The following is an 18,012-nucleotide window of genomic DNA, read 5'->3' as shown; positions in this document are numbered from 1 at the left end:
CTGGAAAGAGGCTTAGAACCCTGAAGACAAGGACACACAGACAGGCCAGCAGCTTCTTCCCTAAAGCAGTATCTCTTCTGAAACAGCACAGCCACCCGCATTAGCACTAGTGGTATCCAGCTTAAACACTGCACCTTTGTGTATTCTCCTTTTTTTTCTCACATTCCTCATAACATTATTGCACCTTCAGTGGAACTGCACCTTACTTGTATATTTTATGTTTCATGTTACCTGTCTGATGTCGTACGTCTGTGTTCTGAGCCACATACATTGTAACATTTGGAAAAAATTGTGGTATGCTTGACATACCTGGTGAATGAAGTGTTTCAGAGTCTGAGTCTACTCTGAGCTCAATCATTAATAGGGTGTTTCTGACAACAGAAGGACCGCTTAATGAAATGAGAATAAGGTCAAATGATACTGCTGCAATGTTTCAGAAATACTCCATTTCAAACCACTTTCCAGGTCCGAGAGGCGACGCTGGTGACTCCGGCCTGTTAGGTGCCTCTGGCTATACAGGACAAAGAGGATTGCCTGGAGAACCTGGGCCTGAAGGACCACAAGGAGACCCAGGTAATAAAAATAGTCTACTGCCATTAAAGCAGCAGCCTTTAGGTGTTTGTAAAGTTAACAAATAAGCCAAGTTTTTAACTGCCCGAACCATTTTTATCCTTAAAAGAAAATGTAATTATTTAATTAATGGATAGATGTGGCCAAGGCACATCCAACTGGCTTCAAAATTAATGAAATGCAAGTTTCTCTTCAAGATCTAACTTACCAAACACTAGAAATGAGTGTGAGGTTGCACAGCCTAAATGATGATTAGATAGCCACTATGAAAAAAATGAAAATGTCCATGAAATTATGCTTGTCAGATTTTTCACAAACGTAAAAAATTAAGTGTAAGAATAAAACATGTTGTATAGACTTTATAAGCAGGTGAAAGATGGTTGTATCTTTCTGAATGATCATTGCAGAAGGATAAAATTTTATCCATTATCTTTTATTACACATTACTTATTTAAGCCTAAAGACACGATCTTAGTCTTCACATCTTTGTTGTTTTCTGGAAGGTGACATGGGCCTTCAAGGTCCATGTGGAAAAGAAGGACAGGAAGGTTTTATAGGATTCCCTGGACAGATTGGACTGATTGGAAATCCAGGACCTAAAGGACTTGCAGGTAAAAAATCAAATTCATGTTAATTTATATCCATATTTACATACATATACAGGAAACGTGCGTACAGTACTGCGCAGAAGTCTTAGGCAGTTAATGAAAATGTTAAAGACATGTGCCGCAAAACGATGTTTCAGTCAATGATGAACCATGTATATGAAAATAGCAAGCTTTAAAAATTTAATTAAAACTCTTACTAGCATTAACATGTCTGGGCTGTTGTGTGTTCAGTTGTCAGGATTGATATTCCATAGCAACTTTGCATAAAACATTATGTAATTGAGCTCTGAACTAATGTCGGGCCGATATCTGAATTTACATTAGCGAAAATTGCCGCAAAAAATACACTATATGTACAAATGGATTGGGATACACCTGATAATTATTGAATTCAGGTGTTTCATTCAGACCCATTGCCACAGATCAGTGTCACTTAAAGTGTTGAGGCACATAATGCGTAAAAGTCACCAATGCTCTCTTGACTCAGTAATTGCAGAGTTCCAAGCTTCCTCTGGCATTAACCCCAGCACAAAAACCGTTCATTGGAAGCTTCATGGAATGGGCTTCCATGGTTGAGCAACTGCATGCAAGCCTCATATCACCAAGCATAATGCGGGATGGAGTGGTGTAAAGCACGGCACCACTGGACTCTGGAACGGAGTATTCTGCCAAATGACAAATCAGGTTTTTCTTTTTGGCAGTTGGATGGACGACTTTGGGTTTAGAAAATGCTAGGAGAACATTACCTGCCTGACTGCATTGTGTCAACTGTGAAGTTTGGTGGAGCAGGGATAATGTTATGGGTCTTTTTCCTAGGCCCCTTACTTCTAGTGAAGGAAACATATTAATGCTTCAGCAAACCAAGACAATTTGGACAATTTTGTGCTTCAAACTTTGTGGGAACAGTTTGGAGAAGACCCTTTTCTGTTCCAGCATGACTGTGCCCCAGTGCACAAAGCCATAAAGAGCCATAAAGCCATAAGACCCATAAAGACATGGTTGGGTGAGAATGGTATGGAAGAACATGACTTGCCTGAAATTTACCCTGACCTCAACCCCACTGAAAACTTTTGGGATGAACTAGAATGGAGATTGTGAGCCAGGCCTTTTTACTCCTGAGTTAAATTTGAAGAAACCAGATGGTTAATTGTAGCTATTCTTTATCATCTGAATGTGACAAACACTTGCCAAACAGCAGTGATGGCCACAATGACAAATGAACCCTTTTATCGCCAAGCCCTATTCGACTTTTTGTGTTGATAAAAACATAGGAAATGAGCTATTACCCAGAACAATGGAGATGATGTTTAATGTTTCTATTTTGTGGCTTATTTGGAGTCGTTTTGGGCGCAGTGAGAAATGGCCTCAGAGATTCATTGAATATGCAACGCAGTGATTTTTATTTAATTATACTGCATGTATAAAGATATTCCTGCATTTTACTAAGTGTCTCAGAGTTTTTGTATGCTACATCCATTTGTTCCTGGATACTCCGGATACTCTCCAACAAACACTGTGCCATAGGCTAAAGTGATCCCTTTGTCGCAATGTTTGTTAAATGCTTGTTGCTACTCGATCTGTACGGACTTCCCAATTCATTCCTTCTGGGTCCAGTTCATGTATGGTGTACATGTTCACATCATTGACATCATGTCTGTCTTTCCTGCTCACACTGGAGTCTGATTGAACTGTGCCTGGGCCCACCTCTCCAAGCAGGAAATACATATGGTTTCAGGACTGGACTGCCACAGATACTTTCTTCTTCAGGCGATAACTCAAAAAGTGTTTGACTGACCTTTTCCAAACTATGCAGCAGTATTGTATAAGTGATGAAGTGGAACTGATTGAATTTTGAGACATATTGCCTCAAAATTGAAGTAGTGCTGCATAAGTGATAACAAAGGGCAGTTTTAAAATTAGTTCTTGTTAGAGCGTAACTGAAAAAGTATGTCAGGGATGTTTTTCAAACTTTGTACATGCATTGAATAGCTGAGGAACTGGAACTGGTCAAATTTTGAGAAACTGAAGCAATGGGTGCTTTCACACCGCAAGAACTTTTTTTAGGAGCCAGAACCTTTTTCCAAAACCAGAAACTTCTACCATGTTCACACCATAGGAACTCAAACCTATTTTTAGTCCCTATATATCTTGAAAGTTACGTGGAAGGGCTGGGAAAATAGATAAAAGTAGCCAGTAAAATTGAACAGATGGAATTATTTTTGTACCTCAATAACATTAAATGCATCAATGAACATGTTTTTGCTTGTATTACCATATTTCTGCATGTGTTTTCAGGGTTTCCACCGCATCTGTCAGTTTACAGTATTCTGATTATGTAGCGTGGGTATCATGATTTTGTATAACTTCCATTTTATATCAAATCACGCTGAGGGTCCCAGGTCACCCTCTCAGATTCCTCTGAAAAAAATTCAGAGGTGCTCATGTGCCAAAATTTTGCAGAAATCCCAAATATTAGATCTGTTTCTCTAATAGTTTTGAAACTTACAGCATTTTGAAATTTTAATTAATTGCATACATTTTGCTATGGAATTTGATTAATATTATGCAAATATTGAGATGGTCTATTTGTTTAAATAAGTAAAGATCTTTTATTATACTATTTTCAAAATCTTTTTAGGGCCTCCAGGACCCTTAGGTTTACATGGGCTTGATGGACTAAAGGGTGAGAAGGGAGAGAAGGGAACCAAAGGTAAGCATGACATATATGGTACTTACTTTCACATAGCTGCATATAAAGGTGTAGGCATCGCTGGCATAAATGTCTCAGATAGATGGACCGGCATGAATCATGAATAATTTACCTAAAGAACCTCGGTGAAATGCTCAGATTCGGAAGAACCAAGGGTGTCCAAAAACATGTATCCCTAAAAATCCATTATTTCAGGAGCATGAAATGACACATTTTCACAGAAACTTTACAAAATAAACCTAAAACAATGTAATGAGACACCCTTAGCACCACAGCCATCAGTGGACAATTTAATGCTTTAAATGGACGTACATGGATTGTCAGCAAGGTAAATATGTCGGTATCAGCAAGAAACAAAACGTATTCACTTATTCAGCTTATTCAGTATTTTAAAAGGTGTTAGTTACTTATCTAGCTATCAACATTATTAAAGTTGTTATAATTAATGATATAATGTAATCCATACAAAGGACCATCAGGAATTCATATGTTAACTAGTACAAATGCAAATTCTGGTTAAATGGATGAGTTCATGAACCATCTTTTTATTAGTCAATTCGATGTCAAATGCTGTCAGTAGACATAGGGGTATAGGCCTATTCCATATATAGTAAAATTATATGTTTTGTACATTATACAAAAAAGGTCTAGATAGCAAATGACAAAGCAATTTGACACACAAACTGTACAGTACAGAATGGGAGGTATTTTCTGCAAAAATAAAATAAAAATGGAAATGATTAAAAAAAAATACAATGTCCACTTTGCCATTTAGTTTCCAAAGTCTGTGCACAAAAATCCTGCAAAAATTAAAATTAAAATGAAATAGCACCATTTGCATCAAAATTTTCCACTCATGTCAGATGTGAAAAATTAAAAAAAATAAATAAAGTTGAGTTGAGTTGAGGGGTGCTCAAATATTATATGTGAATTTTCACATTTGCAGGGATCTTCCACCCCTAACCCTTGCAAATGTGAAGGGGTTACTGTATACTAAAAGTGCATATGATGCAAAAATATGATGAGAAACATATTAGACAATCCCTGCAGATACAGTGTCTCTCTGGCATTCTTCCTCAGCACAGATAAGTTTGTGACCATAGATTCTGATACACCAATGTGTTAGAAACTCGGAATTGTGTCAATAAATGTCTTTGCTAGCATTTTAATCTTGTTTGTAGCAAAGTGATTATTGTTAAGTATCTTTAAAAATAAGTCTCAAAACGTTTTCTGATGTAGATACCCATGTTTCTCAGGTTCTGGACAGACAGGGCCCTCAGGACACTGGGGTGTTCCAGGCGATAAAGGCCCCAGGGGAGCAGCAGGCTCTATTGCCCACTCCAGGCAAGGGGTAAAAGGCTCCACAGGGCAAATGGGATGCTCAGGTATCTGCACACTGATAAACAATTTTGAACAGTGGTATTTTGTACATTTTGTGTTTATTTGGCATGGAGAGTTTATCAGTTTATTTAAACACCCCAAGGTTTTAAGGCATTAGATATAGATATAATGTAGTTCAGTGATTCTCAACCCATGGGTCGCAACCCAAATTTTGGTCGCGGCAGGTTTTGAAAGGGTCGTGAGGCCGAGTTGGAAATGTAAGCATTTTAAAACCAACGAGCTCCTATGCTGATCCATGATCAGATTTGCCAGCCCCAGTCCTAGAATTAACTAGGGATGTAACAATATGAAAAGCTCACGGTACAATAATATCACGATAAAAGTTTCAAGATATGATAATTATCACGATATTAAAAAAAGAAAAAAACTCTTAATAATTAATAATCAACATGTTTATATCAAATTAGTTCTTCCTTTTAACATAAAGTGCTTCTGCTTTTCTTTATTAGTGAAATATCCAGCTATGACCTTAAGCCTCTGCCAGAAATTAGCAGTAATTGTTCTTTGCAATGAATGACTGAATAATGCATGTAATTATAAAACAAAAACCAGCAGTCAGTAGTTCCTTTATAAAATATTAATTATTACTGCAGCTACTGGATCTTTTATTCAAAACACAATTTGCAATTACAAAGTAGTGTTTCCTATCATTTTTCCACCGGGTGTGTTTTCACCACGTGAAATATAGTCCACGCCCATATAAACTAACATGCTAAAAAGTGTGTGAAAACAGTGCACGTGAAACACTTATGAACCTGTTTTGGGTCCAGTTAGTAGTGCTACTGTCCAGTTCTAGGTTCGATGGGAGTGGTGGGTGAAAAGATAATGACACCTCAAAATTTAGAACAGCAATCTTTAGTAAATATTAATTGTAGAACGTGAAGAATTGTGAATACATTTATATACATTTACATTTAAATGGATATAAGTAAATCTACCTTTTTATAAAATATGGATTTAAAAATATGGATTTTATTGTTTGTTTTGTGTTCTAAGTCCAGTGGTTAAATCAGTTATTCCTAGTTAATCCTAAGTCTAAATCTAGTTATATCCTAGTTCAGTTTTGCTATTTTTTGACTGCACATAGATAATCACCTAATAACTCCTTATTTAAATTCTCTATCCAGTATCTTTAGCACCTATTTATCTTTCCTTTAAATCAGTAACCTCCCCCCACATATGAAACTCAAAATTCAACACGTATAAAGGGAAGAACCAAAATCACATCACATACTATTCAGGCATAACAATTTCCAAGGGTTGATATACTGTTTAATTCAGGCAGAACAATGTCCAAAAGTTAATATATAGTTCAATTCAGTCCATCATATCCTAACTGCACACGTTGCAAGAAATTCAAAGTTCCCTCTACTCATCCTTCACCGTTGCTCCATGGGTCTAGCTCTCCATCCTGCTATGAATTCCGTTCAGTAGGTCCCTGTTCGGCGAAGCACATGCAGGAAAATCCATTCCAAATCTTCAGAAGTGTCAATGTAGCACAGAAAAAACAATTTATCATAGTTTAAAGCATTTCTTCTATCTTCCTTTTCCTTTAGTTAATTAAAAAAAAATCTTCTTACACCACATAAGCTGTAAAATCAAATTTAGCAAGTTTTATTTTTACCGTATTCTAAATCCTATGGCAGCACTCGCTGCAGACAGCTTCAGCCGCTTAAAAACAACCCACACTCTCCACGTTACTTCGTGACATCACCTCACAATCTGCATACCACTTTTGGGGTAGTCTGACATGCCTTGACATTTTAAGATATTAAAGTGTTACATGTGCTTTTATTCAGCACAAACTCAGCACCAATAATCTGAGATTAAGATTCTGACATTCACCAATGTTTTCTTATCTGAATTTGTTCTTAGCTAAGAGCAGAATCTACGGACACCCAAGACCATTCGTACGCACATTTGAGTAATGATAGTTTGTTCAAAATAATCGGTTATAGCAGTTTTGTTCATTCTACAGTTCATAAAAACAGTTCAGTCCCTAGAGCTAGCTTCTGCAGCCGAGGATCGGACCACCAAGGTCCCCGCCTTTGGCCACTGCCCAACTCACACTGCACCCGACCCCTATGGCCCCTCCTACAGGTGGTGAGCCCATTGGAGGGGGGACCCACGTGCCTTGTTCGGGCTGTGCCCGACCAGGCCCCATGGGTGTAGGCCTGGCCATCAGGCGCTCGCCATCGAGCCCCACCCCCAGGACAACCCAAAAATATTCTTAGAAAATTATTAATACAAAATATAAAGTAAAAATACACAAAACCAGTAAAGCAAACAAACCAAAGCGACAGTACCGAGAAGGGGAAAAAGCGAAAGTCGTAGTCCAGAAAGAAAGCAGTCATACACAATAATCCAACAATCCAACAATCCAAAACAAGCAATCAAACGAGCAGAGCTCATGGGGTTCGTCGCCGGCCGGCTCTTCAGCATCCGGAAACGGAAGTGATGCATGACGCATCGCAGGAGACGTAGGCGGGGTCGAGACGAAGGGGCGGAGCCAGGGTGACGACGACGGGAGGGACGGAGGGACTTCAGGGCTCCTTCCTAGAACTACGGCCTGTAACAAAATTAACCTGCACTTTACCTTTGAAAATAATCGTGGATGGTGTGAGAGAGACGAGAGACAGGAGAAGAGGAGGGTTATTTTGTATTCTGTTGGCTCACTGGAATCTTTTTCTTTTTGTGTGACTTTCACAAGGAACCTATTCAATTACAGCCACTTTTGCCTCATTTTTGATTGCGCAGAAATGTGGACATTGCATTGTCATTAAACAGTTTCATTGCTCGCACTGCTATGCCCTTATTCGGGTGGTGCTTGTCTACTAAATTTTGACTATACGAGTAAGGCACGCCGACTGAGACCGAGCATGGGAAGTAATTACCCACAATCCTGCAGCAAGAGAAAGAGAGAAGAACCATCAGCTCAGTTGTGATTACGTGACACTAGGCAGACAAAGCGTATACATAATACTCGTATTGCAAGACTTCTCTTGTTTACCAAGTTAAAATTTATTAAAAATCTTTGCTCATCTTGCAAAACACTCGCAAACCAAGTTACTTGCAATCCGAGGTTTGACTGTACTGTAAATGTGTTTTTGTTTCTATTTGACCAATTTATAAATTATTGTTGAAATAGTTGTTTTGTAATGGATTTAATGACCTATTGTCATGTGGGTTACACATGGCCATTAGAGCACAAAGCATTCGTTAATGTATTATGTATTTTTTGAGACAGAGCTTATACGAGCGAAATAACCATGTGATATCATGGTTGAAATCGTAACAGTCCGACAAAGGTGTTGAGGTATTTTTTTATCGCGATATCACGTTTATCATTACATCCCTAAAATTAACCTATATAAACGGGTCTTGCACAACTACTTAGCGCAAACCCAGTGAACATTCAACAATCCAAGAAGCCAATCCACAGATGCTTAATTTAAAATTCACTGGCACATCCAGTCTAATTTGTGCGAAAACTTTATATCAAAATTATATCAAAACTAAAGTGCTGCATTCTTTTTCTATCAACAATATTCAATTATAAATTCAATTTAGAATAACTAACCGATGGGGTGGTGTGGTGCGGCGGCACGGTGGTTAGTGCTACTGCCTCACAGCAAGAAGGTCCTGGATTCAGTCCCTGGGTCGGGCGTAGGACCTTTCTGTGTGGATTTTGCATGCTCTCCCCATGTTCACATGGGTTTCTGCCAGGGACTCAGGTTTCCTCCCACAGTCCAAAAGTGTGCGTGGTAGGCTAATTGGTGACTCAACGTTGGCCCCGTGAATGTGTGTGCCCTGTGGTGTGTTGGTGACTGCCCAGGGTTTCTGGGATAGGCTCCAATCCCCCAGTGACTCCAGTTGGGATTAAGCGGTTACGGTGATGGATGGATTGATATAAACTGAACAAACTGGTGAAGAGGGCCAGCTCTGTCCTGGGCTGTCCACTGAAATCCATCGAGCAGGTTGGGGAAGAGAGGATGCTGTCTAAGCTGACATCCATTATGGACAACACCCCCCACCCCTTGCATGAGACTGTACGAGCTCTGAGCAGCTCGTTCAGCAATAGACTTCTACACCCACAGTGTAGGAAGGAGCGCTACCGCAGGTCATTCTTACCAGCAGCTGTCAGACTTTATAACACAGTTTTAGTGTGAGTATTTTCTACTCATATACTGTCTAACGGACATATCATATGTCTTTAACTGCTGTTACTGATTTGCAGCTTGAGTGTACATTGTATATTCACCAGGATCATTCACACCCCACCCCACCCCCACACTTGTGTACATATCTCTGTACATTTTGTACATATCTCTGTACATCTTTATTTATTACATCTTTATTTATTTCTAAAACTTTGGTTGTGTGTATAGACAACTGACCTACCTGCTCTTGTTGTTCTACATTACTTTTGTGTAAGAGCTCTGTAACACCTACATTTCTCATTCGTGGGATAATAATGGTTTATTCTATTCTATAACTAACAATGCTCATCCCAGATCAAACTTAACGTAGGTATTTACGAGTATAAAAACTTTGTGGCAGACTGGAGTGCCATTGAGCACTAAATGCCAAAGTTCCAGGAGACAGATTCCACTAGGTGTCATGCCCTAATTCAGTATTATCATTACTAAGCCTGTGGGTATACCTCTGCCATTCATCTCTGCAGGATCTCCAGGAGAATATGGCTCCATTGGGCCTCCAGGTGCAGACTGCAAAAAATCCTTACAAGGTCCTTTTGGAGTTCCTGGCTTACCTGGACTAGATGGGTTAAGGGGTAAGATCTCTCTGGTCTTATAGGTTACTTAGGTATATAACATTCTTCACTCTGTTATTATAATATTTTTAATTTAATTCATACAATGTATGGTGCAGGGCTGAGATGACCCTGGACTATATCCCAGGAAACATGGAGAACACATTTACACACTACATAAAATTAATCTAAACACATATCTTTGGATTTTAAGGAAGCTGTACAATCACAGGGAGATTCAAAACTCACATATACAGAGAGGCAGGAATGGAGGCCTCAGCCCTGGAGGTGAAAGGCTTCAGCCAAAACTGTGGAGCCACTGCTCTAAACTTCAAATTCACTGAATTTGTTTAGTAGAATGTCTGATCTGCTTAAATTTAAAGGAAAATTGCTTTCCAGAATACCTTAGCAATGGAAGCAATAATATCCATAATCAGACCAAGTTACGAAGTAGATGGAAAAGATAAGAGTGGTGTGTGGCCATGAGTACAGGTTTGGTTTCATCACAGGTAGACACCAAATCAGCTTTGAACCCCCTCCCCCCTACATACACATGGTACCCCTACAATATTAGTAGGGACATGTCTCTACCGTCCATTTCAAGATCTACACCCTTATGTGTGGCTCAACAGGTTAGGATGCTGTGCCTGTGATCAGAAGGTCAAGGTTTAAATTTTGGGGACAGCAGAGCACTGGTGGGTCCTTGAGCAAGGCCCTTAACCCACTAGTGCTCCAGCAACTGCTTGATCCTTTATTTCATTTGTATGTTGCTCTGCTAAATGAATGTAATGATATATTGTTTCGAAATCTGTTAAAAATTGTTTCATGCAGTGTGAGAAACCGATGTGTTTTTATTTCAGGGCCACCTGGAGATATAGGGTTCCCTGGTCCATTTGTGAAAGTTATGGGGGATCAGGGGGATAGAGGCCCAGCAGGACCCTGTGGCATCAAAGGCTTGTTTGGCCATCCTGGACACAGGGGTCCCAAAGGGGGTAGTGGTTTGCTAGGGCAAAAAGGTAAAAAATACCTGTGCTTCATGTTATCTTACTACTATTTAAAAAGCATCAAAGTGTGTTTATGGGAGCCCCTTATGTGATATCTCACAGTGATCTCCCTCCCAAAGCCCCCAGCTGGAAGTACTCACTTTGCTTCTCTTGCTATGGGGACCAAGGGGACCACAACATTTTGTGTGCCATTTTTGGGCATCATATGTGAAGTTTGCCTGATCATTATTCTAAGTAAGTATGCTGTATGTGACAGGTAAAAAGGGTAATCAAGGATTAAGAGGCCCCACAGGACCTATGGGCCCTCCTGGAACATGTGGCCCCCCTGGACACAAGGGCAAGAAAGGAGTGTCTGGTGATCCAGGTATGTACCAGTTTCTCATAATATAAAATAACCAATGATGGGTTTTAAGGACAGCCAATATGGTCCTAATATAGTTACTGCCAAAAATCAAGTAGTATTCTGAGCATTTTGGGTAATTTGGAGGCATTCATTATTAATAATTTTATTGTGTACAATCATCATTCTTTCAGCGTCATTTCTTGGTGAAATCTTAAGAAGTCACAAATTAATTAAAAATGGAATGAAGTTGAACTGGCATCGCATTGAGGGTGTTCTTCTGCTTTGTGCCCATGTGCATCCTGAGCTCACCACAACCTGGTACTCGTTAAGCTGTTGGAAAAATTATGTATGGATTAATAAAATTCTTTATACTTTTTTACATAATAAGGAGTTTTTGATGCAGAACATATTGGTATTATTCATATTAACTATGTTATACAGCAATACAGAGTCAATGAAAATAGAGAATGTCATGATTACGGTGAGCCTACAGCCCATGCCACAAAGCAAGGACACACTGAGGGCCAGTATGGGGAGAAGATGCAAACTGCATACTCACAGAAACCCCTGGATGTGGGAAGCTGAAGCAATTAATCTGAGGATGAATTGCTCAGTGCATTAAAAGCGTGCTGTAAGACTTCTTACCACTGGGAGGCCAGACAGGTTCATGTAACAGAGATACAGTACCAAGCAAAAGTCTGGAGTCACCTACTAAAAATCATTTGTTTTTCAATAAGATAACAACCCTAAGCAAATCTTGAGGTTATGTAAGTACTGCATTATTTTGTGAACAAAGAAAAAGATGGAGTGCTGTAACAGATGACCTGCCCCCCACAATCCCTTGACCTAAACCCCATATAGCTGGTTTTGGATGAGTTGGATCGAAGAGCAAGGGCAAGTTAGTCAGCTTGTGCCCAGAACTTGTGGAAACTCCTTTAGCACTGTTGGAGAAACATTCCAGGTGACTACGTCTTGAAGGTGGTTGAAAGAATGCCAAGTCTGCGATGCTGCCATAGACACAAAAGGGGGCTATTTTGAAGTCTATAATTTGAAAAAATGTTCCTTTATTGTTGCAATATTTATTCCATCCATCCATTTTCCACCACTTATCCGGGGTCGGGTCACGGGGCAGCAGTCTAAGCAAAAGCAATCCTCTCATCAGCCACCTCCTCCAGCTCCTATGGGGGGATATGAAGGCGTTCCCAGGCCAGTCAAGAGATACAATCCCTCCAGCCTGTCCTTGGTCTGCTCAGGGCCTCCTCCCGGTTGATCATGCCCTAACCACCTCCCCAGGAGCCACCCAGGAGGCATCCTAGATAGATGCCCGATCCACCTCAACTGGCTCCTTTCGATGTGAAGGAGCAGCGGCTCTACTTTGAGACCCTCCCGAATGTCTGAGCTCCTCAGTCAACCTCTAAGGCTGAACCCAGCCACCCTACAGAGGAAACTCATTTTGGCCGCTTATATCTGCGATCTCATTCTTTCAGTCATTACCATGATCTCATGACCATAGGGGAGGGCACGAACATAGATTGACTGGTAAATCAAGAGCCTCCGTCCTTTGACTACACCTAGAAATTCCATTAAAATTATGAACAGAGTCGGTGAGTCCAACACCCACCGAGAATGAGTCAACTTACAGCTGTAAATGCAAACGAAGTTTACTCTCCATTGGTACAGGGACCTGATGGCCCACGACAACGTACCCAGTACCCCATACTCCTGAAGCAACCCCCACAAAACCCCTCAAGGGACACGATCGTATGCTTTTTCCAAGTCCACAAAGCACATGTAGACTGGTTTGGCACACTCCCATGAACCCTCCAGTATCCCTGTAAGGGTGAAAATCTGGTCCAGTCATGGGTGTAAATTATGGGGGGGGGGGGGGTTGTAGCCCCCCAAATAAATCAAAACCAGCTAATACAACCCCCCCCAATAATCATGTTTCCCCCGTAATGGGTGGAGACATCAACCCCCCAATGTTCCAGCCAAAGTTACGCCCTTGGGTCCAGTGTTGCGTGGCCAGGATGGAATCTGCATTGTTTCTCCTGAATCTGAGGTTCAACCAGTGGACGGACCATCCTCTCCAGTACCGAGAACATACCTTTCCAGGGAAGCTGAGGAGTGTGATCCCCCTGAAGTTGCAACACATCCTTCGGTCCCATTGAAATTAAATGACATATAGTCACAATAGTCACATAGTATTTCAGCAATATCTGTAAACTTGTATGTTTTTTAAAGTATATGGCATAATCCATTATCACTGTGATTCCATAAAACAGCGTGGTTATAAAATACATAAACAAAAACTAGTTTAAAAATTGCAAAACCAGTGTTAAACAAATATGAGTATAAATATATAGAAGGTTGTAGAAAAGCATTATGGCCACCTACAGTATACCCTGGGTCAATGGGGTGCTGCCTTTAAATAATCTGCTGGCCTTATTTGTCAAAAATACATATTTGTATTTGTGAATCAAGCATGTTATTTTTTGTCTTCCTAATTTTCCTTGACACTGGTTGAATTTTTTTTTACTTTCTCTCCCGAGAGTGGAAAGAATAGTTTGGTCTGTTTCTTTTAGTGTCGCTCAAACAAACTTTCAGTCTTTCCAAAAGCAATGCCTTACAACGCAGAAGAAGCAGCAGCAATGCATTTTTGAGTAGATTTATGTTAAATATGCCTGAGACGTTGGAGAGGTAATAAACCTGGTTTAACATTTCATAGATTTCCAACAGACCCAGAAATATGCAATAAGTTGATTTCGGCAGTCAGATGGGAGAATTAGCAGCCCACTGAATAAACATGCTTGTATATTATTTATGTGTACAAGCTTGTGTTCTTTTTAGGGATGTAACGAGACCCTCAACTCACGATTCACAATACGATTTTCTCACGATTTTTTAACAAAATGAGCTGCAGAGAAATTTATTCAAAAATATTCCTTTATTTATCTTTTTAAACTGTGCAAAAATTGTCCTCTTCCTAACAGTGCAACTGAAATTAAATAAAATACTGTTTAAAAAAATCCCAAATCAAAATAAATAAAAAATCTTCAAATACTGTAAACGGTAATCCTTTACATCAACTGCACCTTCATAATGCTTTAATATTGCATTCATAAAACGTTCAATACACCTTCATAATGTATTCATTAAATATTCAGAAATCATTCATAAACATCATGCACGTAATATACATTAATAACAAACATTATATAATAATAAAAAACATTATAATTGTATAAACATGTAATGTTTGCTATTAATGTATGCATTATGAAGGTGCACTTAATATAAAGCATTCCCAAATAAACTAAGGCTATCGTGTATCACAAGGCTCAGGCTGAGGAACTCCTTGGGTATCTTGTCTGTTGTCTTAGTATATGCTCCGACTGCGGTGAGTGATGTCTCGTTGAAGGAGACATTTTACTCGCAACTTTGCTCGGTGGTTGAAGGGTGCCCACGAGGTGACACTCCTCTGGCCATGGGTGACTTCAATGTGACCACTGGCACTGACAGGGCTGGCAATGAGGATTGTATCAGTCTCCGTGGATCTGGAGACTGGGGTGAAAGTGGCTCCATGTTCCTTGATTTTGCGAAAGGTCAGGGGCTGCGGGTCGCTGGATCCTGGTTCCAACGCCCTGAGCTGCATCGTTAGACTTGGTACTCCAGTACTGGTGGTGCGGCAAAGGAGATAGATCACATCCTCGAGGGCAGACGCTGGGGGCTCCTGCAGAACTGCAGGGTCTACAGAAATGCCCAGTTTGTGAATTCCGACCACAGACTTGTTGCCTCTCTGAAGATTCAGCTCAGATCCAGTAGGCTACCACCTACTAGGTGAATGAGGCTGGACTTAGCCAGACTCCAAGATTATGCTGTTTCTGATGAGTTTGCATGCAGTTTGTCTGAGGAACTTGCAGACTTGGGTGCAACTGCTGACTCTAATGTGATGTGGGAGACCTTCTGTGATAAGACCCTGAAGGTTGCCGAGGGCCGTGTTGGTGTTGCCAGTGTTCTCAGAAGGAGGTGTTTCATGTCGCAGGGCACCCTGGATATTATCGAGAGGAGTCGCAACGCAAGGCTTGGTGTCAACTCCAGTCTGTACCGGGAGCTGAGAAAGACAGCTGTGAGGGCAGATAAGGAGGTGTTTGTTAAACTACTTTGTGAGCAGGTGACACACCATCTGTAGACTAGTGACCCACGTCCTGCTTACAGAGTAATCTAAGCATTACACACATCTGAATCTGTTCCTCGAAGACTTGCAGTCAGGGTGGGCGATGGGATTGTCCTTACGGATGACACTGCAGTTGTGACCTACTGGGCTGGCTACTCTGAGCAGTTGTTTAAAGCTGACCCTCCAGCTAGGATGTTGGATATCTCTGGGTCTACAGTTGTCAAAGCTCCGATCAGCTGTGAACCACCCAATGTCACTGAGATTGTTTGGGTGTTGAATGAACTGGGGGGCAGGGAAGGCTGCAGGGATCTGTGGTATCCTGGGTGAACTTCTCCAGGCTGGCGGTAAGTCTGTCCTCCTGGCATTGTAGGCAATCTTTGCTTCCATTTGGGAGTCAGGCATCATCCCAACTCACTGGAAAACAGGACTTGTAGTCCCTATGTGGAAAGCGAAGTGTGATCACCTGGATTGCGGCAACTACAGGGGGATAACACTGCTTTTAGTGCTGGGTAAGGTCCTTCTTAGGGTCATCCTTAACAGGATCCATGATCACTTGCTTGCCTGTCAGCGATCGGAGCAGTCTGGTTTTGAGAAGTCTTGCATGGACTATCCTTGAACTGAGGGTTCTCATCGAGCGCAAGCGTGAATATCGGCAGAGGTTCTTTGCAGCCTTTATTGATTTACGTAAAGTGTTCGACTCAGTTGATCATGTTGCCCTGTGGGACATTCTGAGACTTCTCAGGATCTCCCCCCCCCCTGAAGTTACTAGATGTCATGGCCGGCCTGGACACTGGTACTCTGAGTGCTGTGCAGAGTGGAGGGAGAACCTCTGCGTTCTTCCCAGTTGATTCTGGGGTTCACTAGAGGTGTGTACTTGCTTCTACTGCTGTTCAATGCTTGTATGGACTGGGTGTTGGGCGGAGTTATGGGGTCCAGCGACTATGGGGCGTCCGTTGGTGAAGACAGATTTATTGATCTTGACTTTGCTGACGATGCCGTGATCTTAGCAGAGTCAATGGAGGCTTTGATTGGGGCTCTCGAGAGACTGAGCGAGGAGTCTGAGTGTGTGGGATTGCTGGTGTCCTGGATAAAGACCAAGATCCAGGCATTTAATGATTTCTTAGGCACAGCCATCAGTAGTGTGTCTGTCTGCGGGAAGAATGTCGACCTTGTCAAGAGATTTACCTACCTCGGCAGTGACATTCATGTCTCTGGTGATTCTTCCTATGAAGTCAGCAGAACGGTTGGAAGACCTTGGGAGTCATGAGGTCACTGGAAAGGGGTGTGTGGCACTCCCGATATCTTTGCTCCCTGTCTTGCTGTATGGCTATGAGACATGGATGCTATCCAGTGAGCTGAGATGAAGACAGGACTCCTTCGGTACTGTTTCTCTTCGGAGAATCCTTGGGTACTGCTGGTTTGACTTTGTGTCGAATAAGCGGTTGCTAGAGGAGTCCCAAATAAAGCACATTTCCTGCATTGTGAGGGAGCGTCAGTTACAGCACTCCGGCCATGTGGCGCATTTCCCTGAAGGTGATCCGGCTCGCAGGATACACATTGCTGTGGACCCAAGTGGCTGGACCAGGTGGGGTTGCCCACGTAACACCTGGCTGCGGCAGATGCATGGCCATTTCCGGAGGGTGGGACTGGGCCGTGTATCTGCCTGGGGGATTGCCGGCCTGGATCCCAAGGAATTTCGCTGTGTGGTGGGTGCGGCAACACGCTGCACCAACCTGACCTGACCTGACTTTTGAAAGGATTAGGAACCGATTTTTTTCATGAATTTCACCAGTCCTTTTTTCATTTTTTGACCAGCCAAAAAATACTTGTATACGTCTAAAACAGGGGTCTCCAACCATGGGTGTAAATTTCATTTAACAGTAGGGGGGGACAATAAATATAAAATTTCTCATGAACAAGGGGACACAAATAATACAGTCAAATTGTACTTATTTACAATACGCGCTGCACTTATTTTGCGCGTATAACGCGTATTTTGATTGGATGAGTGCCAATGTCTGAATCACAACAAAATGCATGTATGCCAGTTGATTCGTTGCATTTGAAGGGCGCGAAAGGCGAAATAATAATAATGTTGCATCATGGGCGTAAATTTCATTTAAGAGTAGGGGAGGACAATAAATATAAAATTTCTCATGAGCAAGGGGACACAAATAATACAGTCAAATTGTACTTATAAAGATATGTCCCCACAGTGAAAAACTTTGCTTCTATCATTATTATTGTAGCATGGAGACTGCGTCATTATGCGTCATAAGTTTTTCTCAGGTTCAATGACAAAGCAGATTTTTCTTCAAAACTATTTATTGCATTGTTTGTTATTTTGCTTACAGTCAAGCCATCAACATACAATAAAATTTAAACATGACTGTTTAAATGCATAATAGAAATTGATTATACAAAAAAATAC

General features: G+C 41.1%; 1 protein-coding gene across 4 annotated transcripts in view; it reads left to right on the top strand.

Annotated features, from left to right (window-relative positions):
- The window catches only part of col4a4 (collagen, type IV, alpha 4), a 113,764-nt gene that overhangs the window by 91,921 nt on the left and 3,831 nt on the right, over positions 1-18,012 (top strand). For all 4 annotated transcript variants that reach the window (XM_072701759.1, XM_072701758.1, XM_072701756.1 and 1 more), the window contains exons 35-41: positions 466-573; positions 1,074-1,181; positions 3,817-3,888; positions 5,145-5,273; positions 9,974-10,081; positions 10,921-11,076; positions 11,321-11,428. In XM_072701759.1, coding sequence (XP_072557860.1) covers positions 466-573; positions 1,074-1,181; positions 3,817-3,888; positions 5,145-5,273; positions 9,974-10,081; positions 10,921-11,076; positions 11,321-11,428 — 789 coding nt within the window. The remainder of the gene's footprint in view (positions 1-465; positions 574-1,073; positions 1,182-3,816; positions 3,889-5,144; positions 5,274-9,973; positions 10,082-10,920; positions 11,077-11,320; positions 11,429-18,012) is intronic.

The sequence above is a fragment of the Paramormyrops kingsleyae genome, chromosome 17, assembly GCF_048594095.1.
Source record: "Paramormyrops kingsleyae isolate MSU_618 chromosome 17, PKINGS_0.4, whole genome shotgun sequence".
Classification (NCBI taxonomy): Eukaryota; Metazoa; Chordata; class Actinopteri; order Osteoglossiformes; family Mormyridae; genus Paramormyrops; species Paramormyrops kingsleyae.
The sequence above is the reverse complement of the archived record's forward strand: the minus strand, read 5'-3'. Positions and strand labels throughout refer to the sequence as shown.